The sequence below is a fragment of the Gymnogyps californianus genome, chromosome 20 (assembly GCF_018139145.2).
Source record: "Gymnogyps californianus isolate 813 chromosome 20, ASM1813914v2, whole genome shotgun sequence".
Taxonomy (NCBI): domain Eukaryota; kingdom Metazoa; phylum Chordata; class Aves; order Accipitriformes; family Cathartidae; genus Gymnogyps; species Gymnogyps californianus.
The window spans coordinates 7,888,949-7,912,286 of NC_059490.1; the positions used below are offsets into that span (position 1 = coordinate 7,888,949).

Genomic DNA, 23,338 nt, shown 5'->3' on the forward strand with positions numbered 1-23,338 from the left:
GATCAGGTGTCCCGGGCAGGTCCAGCTATTAACACACAAACAATCATTTATTACATTAAAAAGTAACTGGACCGTGCAAGGACCTTGTCACCCCTGGAGACGGGTGGGTACCTGCGTCGTGGAGCTGCACACGTGGGAGATCCTGTTTGTGTCCCCCACCTTGGCGTGTGGGGGGGAGGCTGAGCTGACCCTCGGACTGCGTCGGCCTGTGTCCTTGATGCAAGAGAAACACCTGAGCAGAGAGGCCAAGTGCAGAAGGGGGTATACGTGGATATTTCCTTGCTGTGCTATAAATGGAGTTCCCTCTAGGTCAGGCATGTATCACCAGTGCTAAATTTACTTCAAAATATTACTGAGGTGGGGAGGTTTGTGAGTCAGGTCTATAAAAGCATGCACTGCTTATGTAAAGAAATATAGCTTAGAAAGAGGCAGGAGGCAGGAGGGCGCTCAGCCTGCAGCAGAGACCATTCCTGGCGTACGTCGGCCCTCTCGAAATAAATAGGTCTTTGTATTCAGGTAGCAACTGCGCCTTCAGGTTGTGTCTGTTCCTTACAGCAGGACCGAGGGATCTGCTGCCCAGCTCTTCCTGAGTTTCCATACATTTCAGGAAATGTAAATAATTTTCAAGCCTACACTCTGGCTTAGATGAAGGTTTTTTTAAAAAAAAAAAAACCAAACAAACTTTTGGGGGATGAATAAGTTCATCTGTTCTTGTAATACTTCAGGGATACTTCAGCTCGAGTTGTGCCGCGGTGCCTCTGGGAGGGAAAAGGAGGGATGCGAGGGATGCTGCCGTGGGCATTTTGGTATTCAGATCTTTTTCATTCACTCACGTACATGTATCTCTTTGGCCTTTGAAAATCTGAGGCTCCTGGAAGCAGCCGTGTCTCTGCGAGCAGAGCATCGCTCTGCGCTTTGCCATGTCGGACAGGCAGCTGCTGGCCGTCCTGCACCACCGCCGGCCTCCTCGGGCCTGACCACAGACACAGCTACATCCCAGGGGAATGAACGTTTCCTGCGCTTCCTGAGAAAGAGATATTCCTTAATTCAGCAGCCGAGTCCGTTCTGCAAGCGTGGTGCCGCTGATGCCCTTCAGAGGTGAGTGCTGGACTGGCCGTGGTCTGGGAGCTCTCGGCAGGAGAGGCAGGGAAGCCATCGCCTGCGCAGGGGAGGAAGAGCCTATTCCACAGCTGTTAACTCATTTTTTTGGGACACTTCAGCTTATACCTGCTGTACGTTTTGCAATCAAAAATCAAGGGAAAAATAGAGCATCGCTTTAGAGCTTTAAAGATACCAGGTCTTAGCAACGTTCCTTTAATTTTATTACGGTTTGCTGTGTACCTGGGCCAGCTGTTTCACACTGGTAATGAATTACAGTGCAGTGGGTGAGGTGCTGTTTAGTTTTTCTGCCCAGCTGGAACAGATGAAGTGATCCGTTTGCATCAATCCTCGCTGGCAAGGAGTATAAAATACAGGTTTTATGAAATTGGACCTGAGACCAAATAATTGGAAGAAAATGCTTTAGAATCTGCAGCCTATAATTAAACATTTCCAAGAGGCAACGAGATACAGCGAGCTCAGCAGAAGGAGGCATTTCGCTGGGAAGACTTCCCGTCTTTGCTTTGTTTCACGCTGTGTGCTATTAAAGCAAACAACTTCACAAGCTTCAGAAGCGTTCGGCAGCTCTTGAGCAAGAATAGCATCTAACAGCTAAGCTGGAAATAATGAGGGCCATCGGTCATCTTTTTTTTTTTTTTTTTTTTTTAGCACATAAACTAGGTAGCTTAGCTCATGGAGAAATCCCCATTACTCTATTTTAGGTATTCTAGAGATTGCAGGATGGGAGTTTTCATCTTTTGAAGGATCCAGCAGTAACCACCATAAAGGAAAGGTCCTCACGTAGAGCAGCGCCCTGATCTGCTGGTGCAATTCATACTTACCTGTGCAAACCAGGCTCTCCTCTTTTCGATTGTATAAATCCCAACCGCCAGTCCTTCTACAAAGTTTATCCAATATGTCTTGTCTGATTAAAAAAATGAGTTTGAGATGGGATAGAAACGTCTACCTTGTGCCATGTAGGATCAGCTAGACTCCTGATTAAATGTCTCGCTGTGTAAATGTGGGAGCCGTGGCCGTGTCGCTCTGACTGCGTTTGCAGGGGAGCGGTGACAGCTTTGAACTGGAGGCAACGCGCAGCGTCGTGCTGCAAAAAAGTCTTCATCTGTAAAGGGGAAGGCTGGTTCTGGGTAGGAAAATAGGAAGACGGAGGCTTTCGGCACCCTCACAAAGTCAAATTCAGTTTTTCTCTGCTCTTTTACTGGACCCTACCAGGAAGTGTGTTTGGTGAACTTCAAATTTTGAAGGAGATATTCACCATACACCCTAACTTTGTCTTTTTTTTTAATCTCTACAGCCAAGAACCTGTTCTGTGAGAAGTTTGGGGTGCAATCTATTATTTTTTTCTGGCCAGCGTTGAGCTACAAGCCCCTTGTGTGTCTGCGGATCGGAGTGAGCTGTACCAGAGCCAGGCGTGTTTGTGTGCTGCTCATCAGAAGGTCTTGCTGCTGCAGTTCTGCAGCCCTGAGCTCTCCCGGTGCGATCGCATGATGCTGCTGCCTGTGTGGCTGCGGTGGCTGCAGCAGCCCAGGGCTCCGGCTCTGTCACCTCACAAATGACTTGCCAAGAGGCTGTGCATGGCTTTGAGGGTGCCCAAGGAAACCTTCAGCTGAACACTTGTTTCTTCAACAGCAGCCAGTGTTAGGAATGAGAGGGAAAATGGAAACATTTTCCCTGTGCTTTTAATTCGTAGCTCCTGTCTGGAGCAAAGTCGAGGAAACCAGTTGAAGAACTAGTGACCAACTTTTTGTCCTTTGCTTGAACTCCAAAGCTCATGCAAATTCATTAGCGAAGACAAACATTAAGAGGTGAACGGAGAGCCTATAGTGTTTAGTAGAAAACATATGCAACATGGAAATTGGATGTAAACCTCTTGCTGTTCCTTTGCAAATCTATTATACATGAGCCCATCAGAGCAGCATATTAATAAAACAGGAGGCTAAAGCACTTGGCACTCCCATCTCTTTAGCGAAACATCAGAGGAGAGGCTGTCAGCTTCAGTCTTTGAAGTCTGGAACTTGCATCTGGCCAACTGCTTTGGTGACACGGTCAAGATGCTCCGAGGGACATCTCGCCACTGAAGGGAGATCTCTCCGTGGTGTGGGGGTCTTTTATGCGAATAAAATTCTCCTCCTCCAGGACAAAGCCATTGTTCTTTCCTGCTCAGCCTTCTTACCTGCTGAATTCTTTAAGCAGTAGACAAAGAAGCCCGAAGATGGGTTAAAGCAACCTCAGACATCACGTGCTGAGATGCAAATCGCATGTGTTCCTCGAAAGCTCTCCCCACCAGGACCACTCTGTCCCAGTCTTTTGTTATGCACAGGTACCACCAACTGCAACCACCAGTCCCTTTGCTTTGCTGAATAGTGAGGAGTAAGTTACACGGAATTTTCTAAACATCTGCATTTTGTTTCTCCATCAGGACAAATAAAGGTGGGTGGCTTTTCGGACCTCCCCTGTAATCACGCTCGTGTTGCCAAGGGCCCTTGTGCAGACAGTAATACCTCTGGCCCTTCTGGGTGAGCAGAGGCAGCGAGGGGATGCTGCCGCTAAATAACATGGGCTTCCTGCCAAGTCCACCCTTAGTGCAAAACGGGAGTAGTGGTTGTGTGGTGTAAGTTTGCACTTGCGTGGCTGTGAGTAAGTATTCATGGCTGGTGGCTCTTAAAGATAGAGGTTTGAGCAGCTGATATCCTAGCTCTAGCATGTGAAACTAAACATCAAGAACACTGGTGTAAGTAGTGTTACAAGGGGAGGGTATTTAGGAGTAAGAACCAGCAGGTCTAGTTAGACTTGCAGTTTTCAAAGCAATGGGGAATGGACGCACCGAAGGAATATGCTTAATTTGTTAAAAATGCACTAGCAAGCTACAGAGCCAGGTAGGAGGTGGGTAGTGTAGTGTAAGAGAAGGGCTATGGGATAAACAAGAAGGCTGAGCTTGTTGCCGGTGTGTTCGAGGCTGCAGAGCAGCTCTGTCTCACTGGGAGTTGTTTGGGCAGTGATGTACCAGTGCCGTGCTGCCCGAACCATAGGAAACCTTAGAGACAGATGCAATATTGAGATAAGCTCCGGCTTGTAGGGGCTGGGCTTTGTGCTGTGGGCGGCAGCAGATCTAGAAGAACTAATTACTGTTCCTTTGATCATTTTGTGAGATGCACATGAGGATAACAGATCTGTTTTTCATGAGTTCATGAACATTTAATCTGTATCCTCTCTGGCTTTGAGTACCTGGGGGGGATTCCTGTTTGTTTATTTTTCGCCACTCAAAAAACCCTACAGCTTGCATCCTTAAGAAAGGAAAAGAGGTGTTTGTCGTAACACTGCTTGTGAAAATGACAGGTAGACCAAAGCTTCACTGTGTCACATCAGAGGCTAAGGGGTTTGGATTTGGACCACAAAGGTGGTCTTGAACGGTCTGTTCACCCTGCTGCCTCACCGACATGGGCGTAACCATTTCCTAAATGTGACCCCAGCAAGTCAAAGAGCTGAATCCATTTCATTGCAGCATTTGCTGCTGAGTTATTACCCGGTGGGCTCCGTCAGGTGAGCTGCCCGCGGGGGAGCGGAGCCCCGGACCTCCCGGGCTGCTGCGGCAGTGCTGGCGGCTCAGCGTTCCTTAATGCCTCTGGCCGTTTCGGTGGGGAGTGACCTGCCTCTGCCTTGGAGGGAACCTCATCGGCAGGACGCGCTCCAGGCAGGGCCATTAAGCCCGTTTGTTGCTGAATCACGCTGCGGGCTGCCAATGTCGCAGAGAATTTCCATCTGTCTTTTTCCATCATAGACATGGATGAAAGTGGAAGCGCTGCGCCTGATACCTGCTCTGGGGTCCTAAAGCCTCATTTTTGATCCCACCTGCCTCCCACGGGCGTGCTTTGTGTGTGCTGTTTTGCTGGGAGAGGGAAGGAGTCGTCCTCAGGAGGCTGCGGGATTGTGTTACCTCCAGTAAGTCCTACCCTGAGCTGAAGTCTGGACAGCTTGAGCATATTGCTACAGAGGAGAGAGCTGTGTAAGACAACTAATTCATCTCAGACTTGGCAAGTCTTCTCTCCAAGCTGAGCTGGGTTGGAAGCTGCGTTGCCATTCATTCCCGGAGGATGCCAGAGACGCGCAGCCAGAGGAGGGTGTTAGGATTCAGCTGAATGAAGTTGTTGTGCAACTAATCTTCAGTACAGATTGGTAGCCTTGATTGACTGGTGTGCCGTTACACAGAAATCAACTGTTAGTGACCCAAGGTGTGTGTTATAGGCAGTCAACGGCCTTCCAGTGTGACTGGTTGGAAAAACTCCTTCTGGGAAAAGACTAAAGCCAATGTTTTCAGTAACGGCTGAATTTGCAAGCCTTGGCTTAAGAAACTTTAAAAAGGACTTGTTTCCTGGGAGCAGTCTGCATTTAGGCTTTTTGAGTGGAGACCAAATATTGCTATTCATTCTTAAAATCTATGGTTTTGATCAGTAATTCTGGTTTTTGAGCAGATTTGGAATTTGTTCTCTCATACTGGGTTGTGCACCATAATACCGAACTGCAGTGGCAAAGCCAGCAACGAGAAGCAGTTCCCAGCGGCTACTCCCCGTCCCATCCTTGTGCGCTGCAAGCAAGGAGGATTTCTCCTGCTTCCCTGTGGCATGGCCAGGGGGAGACCTCCCGCAATAGCTGTGCTTTCCGAGGAGCTCAGTGCCGCTTGTCTCTGCAGCACAAGGCTGATCTGTCTGGACCTTTCTCTGCTCTGACTTGTGCTGTTTTCCTCTGCCTTTTGCTTACATGTATTTGTTTGCAACCCTCTGCACCCAAAATACCAGCTGATCTACTTGCTCTTGGAGTGTGAAGCAATCGTTAAATGAGTAGTTTGGATATTTTTTTTTCTCATTTAGACAGAAGAAACAAGTTCAGCTTTGACCATGCATGTTACATTTTAATTTTTTGTCATGCCAAGAAATACAAAGAAAGTATATAAGATATACCATATCATCCTGCAGAGAAAGAAACATTTATCAGCAAAGAGAAGCGCCCAGCTGCAATTCCTGATGTGTTCATGCTGTGTGTGAAACACGGCTCTTCCAGTTTGGCTTCAAAACAGGAGGAGCCGGTGCATGGACGGTGGCTGTGGCAGTTGGGGGGATAGGCTCTGCACTTCCACGCAAAGGATCGTGTCCTGGGCACCGTCTAACAAGGGCACCTGCTCCGAAGTGGTATCAGGGTTGCCTTGGTGAATCCTGCACACATTCCCTTTCTGATGTTTCTTACCCTGGATGGATATTTATAGGTTTGAATTTCACTACCTACTGGTGTTAGCAAATGCTTTACAAATATTCCTACTTTGAAAAGGCTGCTTTCCCCCACCACCCCCTTGGCTTGTGCCCAAGCATGGGAGTTTTCGGTCCAAACCTAACTGTCTTTGCCAAAATTAAAGGAGGTACGCTGAAAGAAAATCAACCTTAAATCTGAAATTATTTTGGCTTGACTGTGCAGCCTTGGCTGTGGTTCTGTGATAAGTAACAAAGTGATAGGGCAAGGTTGGGGGTATCAGGAAAAAAGAAATAAATAGAGTCAAAGGACCAGCCCAGTGGGTGCATTTCTGCAGCCTCTCCCTGGACTCAGACCAAATGGAAATGGAGTTTTAATTTTATATAAAAGGCAGGATCTGCTCCCCTTGTCTACATGGAGAAGTCTGTATTTGGAAGGTCAGCTACTGCAGTGGTACCTGCTTGAGTCCGCAGCCAGCCCGGGTCAGAGCCTTAGAGGAGCAGGTTCCCTACCCCTCGATAAGCCCTTTCAGTGAAGCCCAGCGATGACATCTCATTGCCAACAAGACCTGTCCCGGATTAAAGGAAAGGCAGAGGCTAAGAGGGAAGAGCCTGTGAGACTCGTGCATTGCTCTAGGGGTAGAAATGCTGAGGGAAAAGCACGTTAAACTGGCAAAGATGGGGAGAGAGGGGTAAACTGGAACGGAGTGAAATACCGACCAAAAAAAGCAAACCCATCATTAACACAGCAAACTTTGAAATCAAATCTTTTGTTGCTTTCTTTCCTCCCTTTGTGCTCAAATCCCTTTGGTCTCCTCTGCAGGCACCCGGGCGGGCACCAGCCAGCGTGGTGCTGTGAGCAACCGACTCATGCTAGACCTTTTCTGACCATCGGTCATTGCATCCTAAGAGAAGGTGGTATGAAACCAAGCTAGCTTGTCTGCTCGGCAGCAGCAAATTGCTTGTTCAGCTTAAGCCTTTGATCTAGCATTGCTGTACCCAGCAAGGGTGCTGTACCCAGCAGGGGTGCTGCCCCGCAGAGCCCTGGCTCTCCCCCAGACCCTGGGGAGAGGAGCCCAGGGACACCGATGCCAGAGCGGTGCCATCAGCCACGCGTTCTGCTCAGAGGCTCTTCCCGAGGAGTGCAAACCATGTATTTATAGCTCACCAGGACCTCACACTTGTCGATCGTAACTCCTACTTCAATTTACATTTAGAGATGTTTCCCACCTTCTCCATCTCTTCAGCAAGCTATCCTCCTACCAGCTCAACTTCGCTGTCAGGTAAGGCTGGATTGCCACCGCATCGCTTGGATCTCTCGCCTCTCCCCTATTGCCTGCTTCACTGGAGGGTAGAAGTTGGCCAGATCCTGAGGATTTCGTGACTCTTATGGTTGCAAGCACAGAAAACTTGATTCTGACGTGTGTGGTTAGAGGAGGCTGCAGCAGGTGGCAAAGAGCTGTGACATAAGTAATAGGGCTTGTTTGCGGGGATGGAGAGGGAAAGTCTTTTCATGACATCATAGTTTTTGTGATCGCCCTCCTGTGTGCTAAAAACAAAGTTAAGGAGAGGAGCAGTTGTGCCTGGATGTGGAAAAAAAGATGCTTGCGCTTAGGTGAACACTAAGTCAGCAAAAAATCATGAGGGATGCTGTTGTTCCCCAAACGTAGACCAAAGGAGGAACCGCGCCTGCTGGTGGCCTCTGGATGAAGTTCTGCCATGATTTACCTCCTCGTAACACAATCGCAGACGAGGTATGTGTCAAGGGTTGGGGGGTCAGCAACTTCTTCCTTCGCGAATACAAGCTAATGCGCCCAAAAAAGCCAAATAGGCAGCTGAGCTGGGATAAAACCGTGTGTGACGTGGAGAGCAAGGATCTAGTGGCAAAAGATTTGCAAAATATCAGGCTGCAAAATGTACGGGGAAGCTGGGGGAGAGCAGGGAGAAGAGGCTTTCCAGATAACCCTGGGGAGTTTATTTCTCTAGCACTGGAGAGCCAGGTTACAAGGAGAGAAAATATTTTGTCAGGAGTAGCTGTAGAGGCTTTCCCCTGGATTTAAATGCAGGATAAGAAAAAAAAGCTGTATTCAAGAGTGCAATACAATCGTATCTAATCAGAAAGAAGATTTTAAAATGAAAGGAATTTAAGCATCTTAGTTTTTCCTTTTTATTATACCCAATAGAGAGACAAGAAGCAGTCGCCTCAGCAGCCCGATGATACAGGCTAAGACAGGAGGCACAAACCACGTTTGGGTGCATGAAACAAATCATCACCGTGGGGTTTTTGGGGGAAGCTTCTGCCTTCTCCTGAATTCAGATGAATTCTGGTACGTCTACTGCTCTGTGCTTCACCAGCCTGGGACTTCTCCTGGCAAGGAGCATTGCAGCTGCCTGGCAAAGCCCCCTCGTTCCTACGACTGCAGGTATCCCACTCCATTTTGAAGTGTAGTGTGTGTTTGCTTAGATCCCTTTGGAAAAATCAGATTCAAGGGAAATCTGTATTCATACATGGTTCTATTAAGGAGGAGAAAGAAAAATGGGTTTCTTTTTGGAGCTGTACGGTGCACGTGACTCTGAGCAACTTTGCCATCCGTGCAATTAGAGCAGCGTAATGCTATCCCACCTCGTGGGGGGTGGCGAGGTTTAATCCTTTAAATGTGGTAAAGCACTTTAGATGAAAGGCTTTATATAATGATAAAAGAGCATTTAAATTCTTACTTAAATACGTGGCGCTCTCAAGTACTATAACTCATTGCAGCAGTTTTCCCTGAATGTCGGCTCTTCCTGCCCAAGGAGGAGCTTGCTCGGCTCTTACCATAAACTGAATTTCAGCAGCTCAAAGAGCAAAGGGCAGAAGACGCACGGACAGGCAGCCCTGCCCTTACGTATCTCAGAAAAAATAACGCATGTTTCCTAGCAAGCAGCTTTTGGGTTCGAGCGTTAAAGAAGGACACGTTTCGGGGATTTGATGGGATTTCATCAACCATAAGATGAGAGTTCGAATCTCCAAGGGAGGGTTTCTGACGAGCTCGGGAAGAAGAGATCTGGTGCCAAGGGGCACCCGGGCAGCAGCTGCGGGTGGGAGCTCACACCCAGCAGCGCTCAGTGGCCCCTGTTTGCTGAAGCTCACAAAAAATGAATTGCAAAAGAGAGGTTGCAAATTTGGTGCATTTTAGAAGCCAATAGTTTGTAATAAAGCGCTGGCAAAGGGGTGGATGGGAATGGAGCCCAAGAAAGTGCTGTAGTGATGTGCTATTGCTGTGAGTCCCTGGAATCCCTCTTAATGTAGAGAAAAACGTTAACAGGGTGTCTAGGGGATTTGGCTTTCTTAGCCCTTGGATTCAAATAACACCTAGCAAAAGAAAACACTTTAAAGAGGAGCAATCAAACAGGTGACGAGATTTTTCACAGTGATGCCCATGGCTTTGCACATTAGTTACTGCAGAGTAACTACAGCGTGGATTTACAGTGGACCACTACCCTGTGCTAACCCCACGCGCGCCCACTCACGTACTCCAGAGAAGAAGTTAGCGCCAAGCAGTTACCATGTTGTGAAGCTTCTTATGGTGCGCAGTAGATTCTCCATGTAGACAAGCCCTCAGAAGCATTAGATTTGGTCTAAGGTTTGGGGTTTTTTTTCAGGAGGTTGGTGGTAGGGAGCAGAAGTGCCCTGAAACACCTTATTTCTCAGTGCAGTCCATATTTCTAGGTCCCAGGTTGTCAGCTGGAGACAACAGAAAGGCCGGGGAGTGCAGCTCTTGGCCGTGTACTTGTGCCCGCAAAGTTTTCGTAAAAGAGAGAGGCTCAGCTAATACGGAGCCAATGGATATGGCCAGAAGCCATCTACAAAGCCTGAATAAAATAACAGGCGATGAAACTTTGCATAGTCTGGGTGGCCGGATAGAGGACCAACCCCAGTAACAACCCGTGGCGAGGACAGGGTGAGAGGGGGAGGAAGAGGGGATGGGGCTGGATGGAGGCTCGAGGGAGCATGGCGGGATCGGATCCCACGGGAAACGGCCGAGGAGCCACGCGGTGTGGAAGACATGGCGGGGTGCGGGGTACGTATAGGCAGATCGGGAGGAGCAAAGTCTATTTTCTTGTTATGTTAAATATAAAACATTAAAAAATAATACTGCTTGTGGAACTGACCCCAGCCAGCTCCGGGGATGCTGGAGATTTTCAGAGATGCAGAAGAGGGTGGGAGGGGTGCAGGGACAGAAGCAGGGATCTTAAACTCCTCCATGCCTCTGAAAATCTCCTGAAAGGCCCTAAGCTGAATCCCAAAAGGGTCAGGGAGATGAGCACTGACAGTGGCGGGGGCTGGATCACGCTGAAGCTTTTGTGTGATGGACACGACATGACATAAATGTGTAAGTGGGTAGAACGGGCTCTCCGTGCCTTGGTACTGCTGCTACAGATTAACCAGGCTCTTTTCTCAGCTCCACGAGTATTGATCTCACTTTGGGTGCACAGAGAGAAAAATGTGTGGGTTCACAGAGAAAGCATTATTTTTCCTTCCATTAAAAACCCCACCATGGGATTGGGGTGAGGAGGAGCCTGGCGTTCTCATGCAGCAACATCCTGCTCATCTGCCCGAAGTGATAAAAGAGCTCGTAGGAACAGACATGGAGAACATTCCCAAAGGCATGCAAATGGTCATTGTCTCTTTTTTTTTTTTTTTCATCAAAAATACAAAAGCACCCACCACATCCTCCAGCTTTTGCGGCTGCGTTTCGTTTGGAGCAGAGCCGTGGTCCTGCTGCAGCTCTGCTCTCCCTCCTCCTCCATGGAACAGCTCTCAGCTCCTGATGGCAGTTTGAGCTTTGTTCTTTTGTAGAGACAGAGAATTTGATGATTTAAAAACCAACAACCCCCCAAAAATTCAGTGACTTGTGCCAAAATTCTTAGGAGGACTCTTCAAAGTGTCCTGTTCTCGCCTTAGATTTTTCTTTTAAAATAAGCTTCGTTCTTGAAACTATCTCCTTCTCTTGTACTTTAGTTGTCTCCCCGCTCCGTGAGTTGCTGGAGGGGAATGAGGTAGTGGATTTCCCCCTTCTCCTCTCCGCTCAGCGTCTGATGTCCTTTCCCATTCCTTCTTGCGATGTTTTTTATCCCATCACTTGTACAAACTCATTTCCAAGAGGCGGTGAAGTAGAAGCATGCGTTCCTTCAGACGACGCTCCAGAGCAGGCTGTCCAGGGCTGCCCACCTACACTGTGACAATTTTTTGTTGCAAGGCTGAAAGTAAAAACCCCAAAAGGAAAGTTGTCTTCCTCCTCTTCGAGGTATTTGCATGCTAAAACATCTTCTAGGAAACTGTAAAACAAAGAGAGCCTTAGGGTAGCTTCCAGTAGTCACAGATGTTTCCCTTCTGCTCTTGGCTTGGGCTTTGTGTGTTTCTGAGGTTCCCGTTTGCCTGAGCTGCATGCTGGTCATGCTGGTTTTGGCAGGTGGGTTTGTGTTTGGGAGGTTCCCCAAACATTTTGGGATTGTACTTCCAGGCAGGTTGATTTATGTCCTGGACCCCTTTGGTTTTACCCCACTACACTCTTCTAAACCCACCACAGCCTTTGCCAGGGTTAGACCTTAGGTTGCAGCCAAACTAATTTTCGCCTGGGGGATCTTGTATGGTCACCACCGCGCTATGGGACAGCACAGGGAGGACTTGCCATTCTGGTCATTCGAACAGTGTGTGTTGCTACTGCAAGGAACCCGTTCTCCAAGGTGTTTTGCGTGGGTGTGTGCGGCTGGTGATGGTCAAACCAGCCTGAACCGTACAGGGGCTCAGTGCCCTACCACTGCGGCTGGGGTGGGAATGGAGCACCACCTGCCCTAGGGTGGTGGTGGATGGTGGGCAGCTGTGTCCTATACACTGGGCTGGAGCCAGGAGCCAGGTAAGGTTCCTGCTCTAGCTGGGCTGGGGAAAAGAGAAGGAGATGTTACCTCTGACGCTGAGTGAAACGTAGAGCACGATGATGATGGTCCCCAGGATAATGGAGACGATGCTGAGCAGCCTGGCCATGCGGCCGAGTCGCCGGGCTCCGTCCATGTCCCCTTGCTGCCCGCTGTTCCTCGACTGGGGGGAAAACACAGAAAGAGGCTCTTGAGAACGGCTGCGGCTCTGGGGCGACTCTCTGGCTGTAGCCCCCAAAGTGAGAGCTGCTGCGTCAGCGGGGAGGCTGGATCTGCCATCCTGGGCTCTCGCAGGACGGCACGCGAATCCCCTCTGCGAGCCCACCGCTTTGACAGCCTGTGCTCCTGCTAAACGGACGTGCCTGGAGCAGCCCACCTGCGATGCCGTTCCGCTTGCCCTGGCTAGGAGCTGGACTGGCTCAAGTTTGTATTTTATTGGAGTGCCTAAGAAATAGCCCCAGCGTGGGACAGGAGGCACAGTGCAGCCCCAGCCAGCAGCAGCCCTTCTCTGACTCTTTCATGGAAAACCCTAAAATTCCTGACTTCAGTTCCCAAACCAGCTCACTTCTACGAGACTGCGCAGGGGGACTGCCTCCCCCAGGGGTACCACTGCCCTTCTGCAGCTTACGTACAGGAAAAGCATCCTGCCTCCATCATCTTCTGCAAATTTATGTATTGAGAAGCGATGGATATTGCCAGTTTAACTATCACTGACGAACTGAAAGAAAAAAGCAGTGACATTTCCAAAGCAGCATGTGACCTCTTTGCTGGCCATTGGAGCTGAATGTGTGTGCGAGAGGAACGGGCTGTGGTAAAACGGGCACTAACCTCTGGCTTTCGTCTTGTGATGGGATGTGCTTTGGTGCCCCTGCATTGCCCTGAATTTCTGCATCAGCTTAGATGGGTTGTGTTCGCCATCTCTGTTTTTAAATGCAGTCCTCCTACAGTGAATTCCTGCTCTTGTGTGTGCTGTAGGGAGGGAAGGAATAGTCCATATAGCTTCTCTGTTCTGCTTCTAGTTTCATTGTGATTTCCCCTGCTGCTCTATTGATTTCTTCAGGCAGCTCAGTGAAAGCTTTCCTCTGCTCTGTAACTAACAGAAAGGGCTCCCTGGCTGGGGCAGGGCTGAGGAATGGGATGGGGGAAGGCACTAGTAGGTGACTAGCAGGAAATTATTGTGTGTCACCTCATTAAGGGATGAAGAGAGATCCGCCAGAGTTGGAGCTAGAACAGGACTTGCCTGGCGCTGATGTTGGTGGGCACTGGCGTCTTAACGGGAGGCTCTCGGTGGGATAAATTGCAGCGGTCCTTGTCCTTGGGAACAAGTGGCAACCCAGGGTGGATGGAGAACACAGCTTGGAGGTTCCCTTGGAAACTTTGCGTTTCACTGCTCAGTCAGGGCTGGCCACCAATGGGCTCGGCAGAGATCCAGACCCTGGGGGCATCTCCGGGGGGGTTAGTGAAGGGTTAGTGAAGCTAACCAGTGAAGCTAACTAGTGCGGCTAGTGAAGCCACAGCTGCAAGGGCTGGATGGGTTGAGCGGGATCTGGGCTGGATGGGTTGAGCAGGATCTGGGCTCACACCCGAAGGGGAAATACGTAAGATTGGATGAGCATGGGCTCACCAAGACCTTGCCTGGTGCCTGACGGGGCAGCGAGGGTGATGCTGTGGCCTAACTCTTCTGAGCTTCAGTGCCAGCTCTCTTACTGCCCTGTGCTCAGCAGCACTGCTGACGCGCTGGGCAAGAGAAGCCTCCGCCTATGCCAACCACGTACAGCAACCTGAAGACCAAGCACAGCTCATCAGAAAAAGTATAATACGCAGATGCATTGTAAACCTTCAGAGTAAGTGATTAAATAAGGAACAATCTTGTTTCTTGCTCTTGCAATTGGCAATCATTTGGTTCCCAAGTGAAAAATACTGAAAGTAAGAATTCCTGGTGAGGGAGGAGCGTTGCTGCTGAGAGAAGAGCCCAAAGTGCTCCCCAGCCTGCCGGAGCGAGTGTGCTGGGCTTCCTGCACTTGGCTGAGGGAGGACCTAGCACTTAGCGGAAGGGCAGCTGTGCAGTACCACGGCGAGGTTATTATGGTGAAATTACTCACCATGCATCAGCATTCGCCGCGTGTGCAGTGGAGAGGCTGGAGCCCCTCCATCAGCAAAACAGGAGCTCCCTGCTTGGGAAGAGGCAGACGGTCTGCGACTAGCGCAGCTCCCCAGACCAAAAAGCCTTCCCGAATTCACGCGGCGCCCGTCTGCCTCCCGTCAAACCCATCGGGAAGGGGTTTTGGAGGGAGGGAAATTGGCTAAGGAATTTTAAGGTCCATCGATAACATTTTCACCTGGTTGGGAAGGCTTGGGGTGGGGGGAAAGGGAAGCAAGGCAGGCTGGGGGGAGGAGGGAGCCTGGCACATGGGTCTGTCACCTTGATCCGGTGGAGGAGCCGGGCAAAACTCCCCTCAACTTCACTGGGGATGGGGTTTTGTAGACACTTTAACTGCCTTGAAGCAGTTACTCTTTCTTTAGAGATGCTTTTAAGTATTTAACATTTTTCCATGGGTTAAAGGCTTCTTCCCCTGCCTTGTCCATCTCCAGCCATGCTGCCTCAGCTGAGCTGGGTCTCAGGAGAAGAGGGAGATGTGGGGCAGGCTGTGGGGCCAGCAGCTCCCCGCAGCCCCATACCGTGTGCTGGCTCCTCCCTTTGGAGCGTGGCTGCTAAAACTGGGGAAACTCCGAGTTAAAAAAATAAATATGCTAGTTAAAAAGAGTTAAAGGTGGAGGTGTATTAAAACAATCCCACTTTGCTTGCAAAAAATGTGTATCTCAGAAATAACAGCTGCGCTGGAAAGGGTCCCCTGTCAAATGTTTAAAAAAAAAAAAAACCAACAAAAATTAAGAGTCAGGAGGCCTAGCACAGCTCCAGCACTAACCGTGAAACATCACTGAGAATTCAAACAAACAAATACTTAATGTTACTACCCCATTTCCCGTTCATCCTGCTTTAATACCACTACCCTCTTGGCAGCACCATGACCAAAAGGTCCCCAGCCCAGGCTGTGCGCTGGCTGCTGCTCCGTAGCGCTCGGGTAGGTAAAATGCAGCTTTGAAGGTTTCCATGTAGTCGTTTTAGTTTGTATCACCACGTAAATAACACAGCAGAGCCTCAAACAGATGGTTGCTTCCACTGCTTCCCTGCAAACGTCTTGCTCCGCTCACGTGCCTCCCTGTATAATAACGTCCCCACCGCTGACACCCAGAGAGCTCAAGACCTTGTTTCTTCTGGTCTCGACAGCACGTTTGACAGACCACGTCTAAAATCGATGGGATGCAGCCAAGAGCCTGTTTTCATTACAGAACAGGAGGTGACAAAATGAAGCCTCATGGGCTGGTGGCGAGAGATGGGGAGGACGCAGTAGCCGGGGATTGACAGGATCCCTGCCCTGCTCACTGGCAGCATCCAACATTTGGGATTTTCTTTCAGGCTCCGATTTTTGCAACAAGTGTAATATTTTTGCAGGGTGTGGGTTAGATTGCAGTGAAATATGCAGTTTTAGCTGTCTTCTACGGAAAATATATAGGCTAACGAATTTGATATATTTATCACTACAGCTTCTGGAAGTTTTTACTGCTCGTTTATCCTGAACAATTATGAAAAATACATCAGCATTGGCACGGGGTGTTTAGCAAGCATTTGTTACTGTACATATATTATTCATCAGTGTGGAACAGTTTGATTATAGCTCTCTAGTATCACTAATCCTGTGTTTTGCTTTCCACATAAAAACATTAACATCTTCTTTATTAATCGAGACTTGCCGAGGCAGAATATCTCAGAAAGGCTTGAGGGCTACGGGGGAGTGAGTCACTGTGTGTGTGCCAAGGGACTCTGTATTACAGCAGAGTATTAGAAAATCTGAAGGACCCTAGAAGTGGGGCTGGAAGGGCAGGCTGCACCGCAGCACCCATGGGGCCAGGTAAGTCTGGGTGATTCAAAAGAGTTATTAATCTTACCTGTTTTCAAACTGTTATCTGTTCAAGTTACTGTTCAGAAGGGTTTTTTTTCCCTAATATATCACCTAAGGTGTCTTGTTGTAAATGAAGGCAATTACTTTTCTGTGCTAGTACCAGGGACGGAGAAAACGAATCGTCACCTCCTCTTCCCCGCAATCTTTCCCAATTTATCAACTGGCTTTGGATGCACTCTGCTGCCTTCCACCAGTTACTCAGAATAAATCATTAATCCTCGACACTTGCGTTTTGTTGAAGAAAGCATTCTGAGATAGGTATAAGTCAACATCACACTTAGATAGATGACTGTGCCATTTGAAATGAGTAAGGATAGTTTGACTTCTCCCACGTCTTTTGGGAATGACAGTACTTATTTTGGACACCAACTGCTGTGCAGAATTGCCCTTGGCATTACTATATGCTGGTTCTGGCTGGATTTACCTTTCTTTTTCACTTCACTTCATTTGTTCGGAGTTTTGTGCGTTGGTAAGTGACCTCTCTGCTTCTTCCCCTGATGTGGCTGCACTTTGGTAGGGGAAGGGATTTGATAACAGCAATATAGCGCGTGTGTGTGTGTGGTACTCGGCCCTGCACTCCTCTGAGGTGGGTCCCATGGGGCTGCGCTGCCCTTGTGTCCATCAGCCCTGCTCTCCAGCTCGGGGAGAGACCCAAACCCCTTAGTGCAGCCAGGTCCCCTCTTGGTCAAGAAAATGCATCCAAGGGTCATTTGGATGACTACCAAGTGCAGGAGCCTCCAGGTAACTCGTTTCCATGAGACCAGCATTACCAGGAGCAGGCTGGGGGCTAGAGCAGGGTTTTTTTTCCACCTCTGGCCATAGGCCCTGCTGGGATCTGAGAGCAGCTTTTGAAAAATGATTTATGAGACACTAAACCCAAAAGCATTCATCTGCTTTCCTCTCTGGTTGCTGCTTATTACCCAGAAAAAAGCTTTCATGTGCAAAAAGCGTTGACTTAGGAAAGAAAAATACAATTGCAGAGCTAAAGAAACGTCAGCACATTGTGGAAAGGCCCCCCTGCCTCCCCCCCAGGCACCAGGAATCGCGAAAACCCGGTTCCTGCTCAGATTTGCGTGTGATCGGGCACTCCTGGGTTTTATTCTATGGGGAGACCTAAGCCAGTGGGAGCCTTAGGGGTCACTGGGAAGTAAATTCCTCCCTGGTGTAAGCAGGTGAAACATCAGCAGATGCCCTGACAGCTGTTCCTGCTGGCAGGAGGACCCAGCCAGATGTTTCCTGGCTCCCCAGGGTCAGCACGGAGCAAGGATCACTCCTCGTCCTGCTGCGCTGGCACCGTGCGGGGGTCCCTGGCTGGAGGGGTGGGGGCAGGGGGTGTGATGGCATAGGCATGGCCAGGACTGGAAAAGGCAGTAATAAATGAAGTGTCCCACGGGAGAGGGAGCGCAGGGGCAACTGTGAAGGGGCCAGAGGATGCGCACTGGCTACTATATACTCTGTGCACTAGAAACCTTGTCCTGGAGAACAAGCTCATCCAAGTGCGCTGTCTGCCTCGGTGGCCCCAGAGGGCTGGGGTCGGGCACCCCCTTCCCCAGCTCTGGGTGGGCTCTGGTTGATGCTGTCAAGGGCCTTGGATGCAGAGGGCAGCCAAAGAGTCTTACTGCTTTGTTGGTCCTGCCTCCCTTTGGGTATAACACAGTAAATACACACCAGTACCTCGCTGCCTAGCAGTATTAACTGGCTCCTGCTCTTTTTTCACTGCTTACTCTTCTACTCCATAGGGCTTACGTGGCCCAAGGCACATCCTCACCGTGCTGGAGGTTCTAACGCCTGCAAGGGAGAGTGTGAGAATCTATTTTGCATGAAGGCTAATGTGGTTGGAAAATCCCCGTGAGAGCCCTTGTTTATTACCATGGATATGTAATACCCAGCTGCTTTCCCTCTCGTTGCAGTGCAAAGCCAAACAAGGCTGGCCGGCTTCCCTGTGTGCAGCCTAAACAGGCTCCGCCACACAACTGTACTACGCAGATGACAGCTGGCACTGGCAGAAACGATGATTCCTCCTCAGAATGGAACCTGGTCTCTCTAGAGGGCTTTCTGTGGCAACGGCTGGTGTCTGTCTTCAAGCTGTTAGTGGTTTTGGGGGAAGCGCTGGCTGCAGGTGCCCCGCAGTGTATTTCTGTGTGGTAAGCAGGTAATTGCTTTCCCTGAGCTGATTTTCAAAGAAAAGATTTGCCTCCGTTGCAAATCAAGGGCATAAAAGGTGCCCGGGGGCTGTACAGCAGCGGGGCATCCTGATGGGTAAGGGGGGGCGGCTGTACTTGCAGGGCTGTGCTGACTGAGCCACCTGTACCTGAGATGGGTGGGAGGCCGGCTGGCTTTATTCTCCCCTGCTCTGATCTTGGTGTATTGGCTGAGGTGTGGAGGATGTTTAATGGAGAAAATTGCTTCTCCAGGGCAACTAGAAGAGCTGCAGGTGCAGCCTGTCCTTTTGAAGTGTCCGAGGACAGGAACCAGCCCCCAGCCAGGGTTTCCCCACTGCTGCAGGGCTGGGCTCGGCTGCTAGGAGGTGCGGAGGGAGATCCCTTGTCCTTGCTTCGCCTCGCAGCTCCTTCCCGGGAAAGCCCGGCGAGTCGCTCTGGACCGCTGCCTGGCAGCAGGGATCGGGCTTCCCGGAGCCACCGGGCTTCCCGGAGCCCTGCCCTGGGTACGGCCGCATCCCAGTCCCAAATCCCGGGTCGCCCCTCTCCATCTCCATCCCGCCACCTCCCCGCCAGCTGTCCCGGGCTCGGGCGCCGGTCCCTGCCCGCCTCCCCCCGCCTCCCTTCCCCGGACCCCGATCGAAACGTCCTGCGGGAGCCGAGCAGCGGCACAGCCCGACCGAGCTCCCCGCGCTCCCGGCTGAGCTGCGGGAGCTGGGCAGGCTCCTCCCGCCCCGGTCCCCGCCGCGCCCCCCGGTCCCCGCCGGTGCAGCACCGCGGACAGCTCCGGGGCGGCCCCTTCCCCGGCCGTCGAGGGCGGCGGCGGCGGCGGCGGCGGCGGGGAGGGGGGAGCCGGGCGGGTCCGGGAGCCCGACGGGTCCCGAACTCACCATGATGGAGAAGACGAGGGCCACGACGTTGATGGGCCAGACGGGGCAGAAGCAGGAGAAGATGGCGAGCACCAGGTAGTCCCGCGGGCGGCCCTGCTCCGGTGCCGCCGTGCTGGTGGCCGTGGAGGAGGCTCTGCCCAGGCTGAGCCGGGACGGCGAGAGCGGGGCCGCCTCCAGGTGCCCGACCGACACCGACTTGTAAGCGAGCCCGTGCCCGTTGCGCTCCGCCTCGCCGGGCAACGCGGCCGTGAAGGATTTGGAGCCGCGGAGGCCCTTCTCCTCCCGGCCCTCGGTCGCCGCCAGCAGCTTCTCGGTCTCCTGGAAGCGGGTGGGCAACGCCGTGCCCGAGCCCGAGCTCCCGGGCGCGGAGCCGCTGCTCGCCATGGCCCGGCGGAGCGGGCTCCGAGCGCGCCCCGCCGCCGCCGCTCTGCGCTCGGGGCCCGCCGCCCCGCGGGAGGCCGTGCCGGAGGAGGGGCCAGCCCGGCTCAGCCCCCGGGGCAGGATCGGGGCCACGGACCGCCCCCGGGGTGTCCCCGTCCCCCCCCGTCCCCCCCCCCCCCCCCCCCCGTGCCGCGCTCAGCCTCTGCCCGACCCGGTGCAGGCGGCGCCGCTGCCCCCGGGGATGCTGGCGGGGTGGAGCGGTGGGAAAGCCGGGGTGTCCCCCGTCGCCTCCAGCCCGGCCCAGCCCGAGGCTCTGTCCCTCCCCACCGACTCCCCGCTCTTCCCGGGGGCTTCCACGGGCTCCGCTCCGCTGCAGCCGTACGTGAGAGCCCAGCCCGCAACGGGCTCCGCTAGTGCCAGCGGGGCTGGGTGTCGGCCCCGGGGGTGCAGGGGGATGCCGAGGGCTGGGTGTCGGTACACACAGCCCTGCTGTCCCTGGGTCCCTCCTGGCTGAAAGCCTTTCCCCAGGTGGGGGGACATGTGGCACAGCCCAGACCCACGAACCCCTCATCGCTGCGGAGAGGGGCTTGCGCTGCCCTGTGCCTGCGCAGGGCTGTGAGCAGGCAGGGGCTGCCTGCTGCCCGGAGGTGTGATGGTGTCTGGGCAGTGTGTGGGTGCCTGGTGGTACCCCTGGCTCCAGCTGCTCTGGGAAAGCATTCTTGCCGGGCACAGGGTGAGAAGAGGCCCTGGGCACGCTGTGCTGAGCTCGCCCTGCCCTCGCTGCGCATGGGTGACCTTGGAGACACGGCAGCTGGGGACAGGGATACCAGACCAGTGACCGATACCGTGTCCCTACATAGGACCTGCGAAGGAGAAAGGGTGCTGGTGCAGGGGTGGGTTACGTCCTGTAAAGCAGATAACAGCATCCTTGGGAGTGGGGAGTGCTGTGAGGGGCAGGAGGGAGGGCTAAAAAAACCCACAGAGCCTGGATGCCCGGCAAAGATGGATGTTCTCCACCCATTCTATATTATGCTTCAGTTCCAAAATTGTCAGGGATTTCCCTGGCAGTGAGTGCCATCTACGGGGCACACCCAGCACCTTCCGCCTCTCCGAGAGGTGCCCAAAGAGCCTGCTGCCAGCTGGGGCCTGCTTGCCTGATGCCCAGCCCTGCCCAGAGCCTGCCAGGCTGCTACCCTCCTGGGACTTAGCCCATCCTGCAGCCAGCCTCCAGACAGAGTTAGGAGCCGCGTTTCGTAAACGTGAACCTGCGAGCAGTGGGGTGCCCCTGCTTCGGGGGGTCTCGTGGGGTTATGCCTCCCCCCCTGCTCCTGCCTCTCTCGCCATCTGCTTCCATCTGTCTCACTTTGACTGACCACCAAAGCTGGGAATAAAGCCTGGAGATGCAAATTTGGGTGGAGGGAGGGGTTCGTGTCTGGGTGAGGGCTGGGTTTCACTTAAACCTTCTTTGAATGCTGGTATTGCTGGGCCCTCACTCCCTGTGTGATGGGTGCTGACGGGGCAGAGCAGGGGCATGCACTGCTCCAGGGAAAGCCAGAGCAGGGAAAGCCATCCAGAGCAGGGATGCTGTTGGGAGAAGCAGGATTCCTTCAGTGGACATCGCTGCAGGCCTTCTCCTGGCAAGGGGAACATCTGCTGGAGATGAAAGCTAAGATGCCTCACACCGTCAGCACTTTAAAGAGGCTCCTTTGCTGAGCAAAGAGCTCTCTCTCCTGGCTGCTGCTAGCTTTCCTCTGCTCGTTGCCTGGCTCCCTTGTCCCACCCCGGGATTAAGGGAGGAGGAGGAGAAGACCCTGGGGAGGGACCAGCACACCCGAGCAGAGGGTTGAGATGGTTGTTCCATCATGTGCCCCCCCAGCAGGGAAAGAGCTCAGACTGCCCTTGGTGTGTTGGCAGCCAGTGCTGGGGCTCGGCTGGGAGCACTGGGGCGGGAGCAGTGGGGCTGGAGGAGCTCTGCAGGGGTTCAGCACTGCAGGAATCATGCAGTGCAATTTGCCCTATCCAAAAATCTGCCGGTTGTGGCGTGTGTGGCTGTAAAACCCTGCCTAATTCCTGCAGCAATTCCAGTTTGCTGAGCCTCGGGCAGAAGGGAGCCCTCCCAGCCGGTCCAAGCTCTCCAAGCCAGAGGGAAGGGGCCAAAAGGGCCTTTTTAGTAAAATTCCCCCCTTCCTCCCCGCCACTGGGACCGGCCAGGAGTGTGCTATCGGCCTGTCCCACCAGAGCCACTTTGCCGTGATCGGAAGGGAACCGCAAACGGATGGATGGGTTTTATGAAAGCCGACATCTGTCTCCCTTCGCAGCCTGGCCTCGCAAATCTGCTGGGCACAAATGTCTGCACCAATGAGCTTAGCATCAGAAGTCCCAGGGCACTAACCTTTCCCTGCTTCTGCTCCCCTCCTTCACTGGCAGGAGCCAGAGCGACCAGCCAGCCAGGGGCTTTAGCATGATCCCCACGGCCCATCTGTCCACCCCACACATATTAACAGCCAGTGCCCTGGTGCTGGGTTTGTAAGTCATGTTTTCTCACAGAGCAAGCAAGAGAGAATAAATAACAGTGAAAATCGGCAACAGTGAGACCTCGCAACAAGAAACACAGAGCTGGCGCTTCCAGAGGACTTTCCACCTTCCCCAGTTTTCCTGCAGAGTGGACACCCGCAGCCAGGCAGCACGGGGGTCCTGTATGGCGTGGTGGGGGCTGACAGCTCTCACCAGCATCGCAGCTGAGCTCTGCATCCTGCAACGCTTCTCTCACGCGCAACAGTCCCTTCCCGCTCCCCCGGTTTGTCCCGCGGATGCGTTACCTTCCCGGCACCATCTCGCCACCCCAGCCCCGCAGGTCAGTGGATGGGGAGGCACTGCTGGTGTCCCCAGCTCTGGCAATAGCCCAGCTGCCAGGGGACAGCCCCGGCCAGGGGGTCTCGCAGGCTGCCCGTGTATCTCTGCTGGCAGGCGCCTTGAAGCCCGGGGTGGTGGGTCCCGCTGGAGCAACAGGCAGGGCTGGGCATGGAGCGATCCTCCTTCGGGCTCTTGTAGTGATGAAGTTGCCTCTCGGGGGAAAAGCCGGTGTAGAGAGGGGACGGAGGGCAGTGCTGCAAGCCGGCAGCGCCTGCAGAACCAGGCTCCCAGGGGAGCTGGGGAGGGCTGGCTTTCACCCTCGGCTCCTGCGCAGGGACCCCGGCCCGGCCGTGGCACTCGGAGTGGATGCAGGGCCAGCAGCGCCCGGTGCCATGCAGGGACAGGGACAGAGCCGTGATCCTGTTGATGGCTCGCCGGAGGGTAGCGATTTTAGAAAGCCTTTTGCCACCGAGGTCATGTTTGAGGGCCAGCCGCAGGGCGTTGAAGGCTTGGTTGTAGTCCAGGATCCTCTTGCGCTCTCTGACATTGGCAGCCATCCTCCTGGCCTTGGAGCGCACTGGCCTGCTCCTCTTCCTCACCTTCATCCCTTCGGTGTCCCCCAGGCAGGCGGCTGCTTCCCTCCCCTGGGGGACCCACAGACCCTGCCCATAGCACGCCTGGGGTGCGGCCCCCACTTCCAGCTCCTCTTCCGAGCTGTCGGGCTCTGGCGTTGAGCCTTTCCCCACAGCTACTCCAGACAT

General features: G+C 52.7%; 2 protein-coding genes across 3 annotated transcripts; both read right to left on the bottom strand.

Moving 5' to 3' along the window:
• Positions 1 to 10,804: 10,804 nt before the first annotated feature.
• TRARG1 (trafficking regulator of GLUT4 (SLC2A4) 1) lies at positions 10,805 to 19,727 on the bottom strand. Of its 2 annotated transcripts, none has more exons than XM_050909082.1 (3): positions 19,344 to 19,727; positions 12,303 to 12,435; positions 10,805 to 11,597 (listed from the first exon to the last, which is right to left on the bottom strand). In XM_050909082.1, the coding sequence occupies exons 1-3, from the start codon at positions 19,725 to 19,727 to the stop codon at positions 11,569 to 11,571; spliced, it is 546 nt and encodes a 181-aa protein (XP_050765039.1). In that variant the 3' UTR covers positions 10,805 to 11,568. The 2 variants fall into 2 exon arrangements, with proteins under 2 accessions (XP_050765039.1, XP_050765040.1); XM_050909083.1 differs by having other exon boundaries at positions 10,805 to 11,675.
• A 2,852-nt stretch (positions 19,728 to 22,579) lies between these two features.
• BHLHA9 (basic helix-loop-helix family member a9) lies at positions 22,580 to 23,338 on the bottom strand. The gene has a single exon (XM_050909226.1). The coding sequence runs from the start codon at positions 23,336 to 23,338 to the stop codon at positions 22,580 to 22,582; it is 759 nt and encodes a 252-aa protein (XP_050765183.1).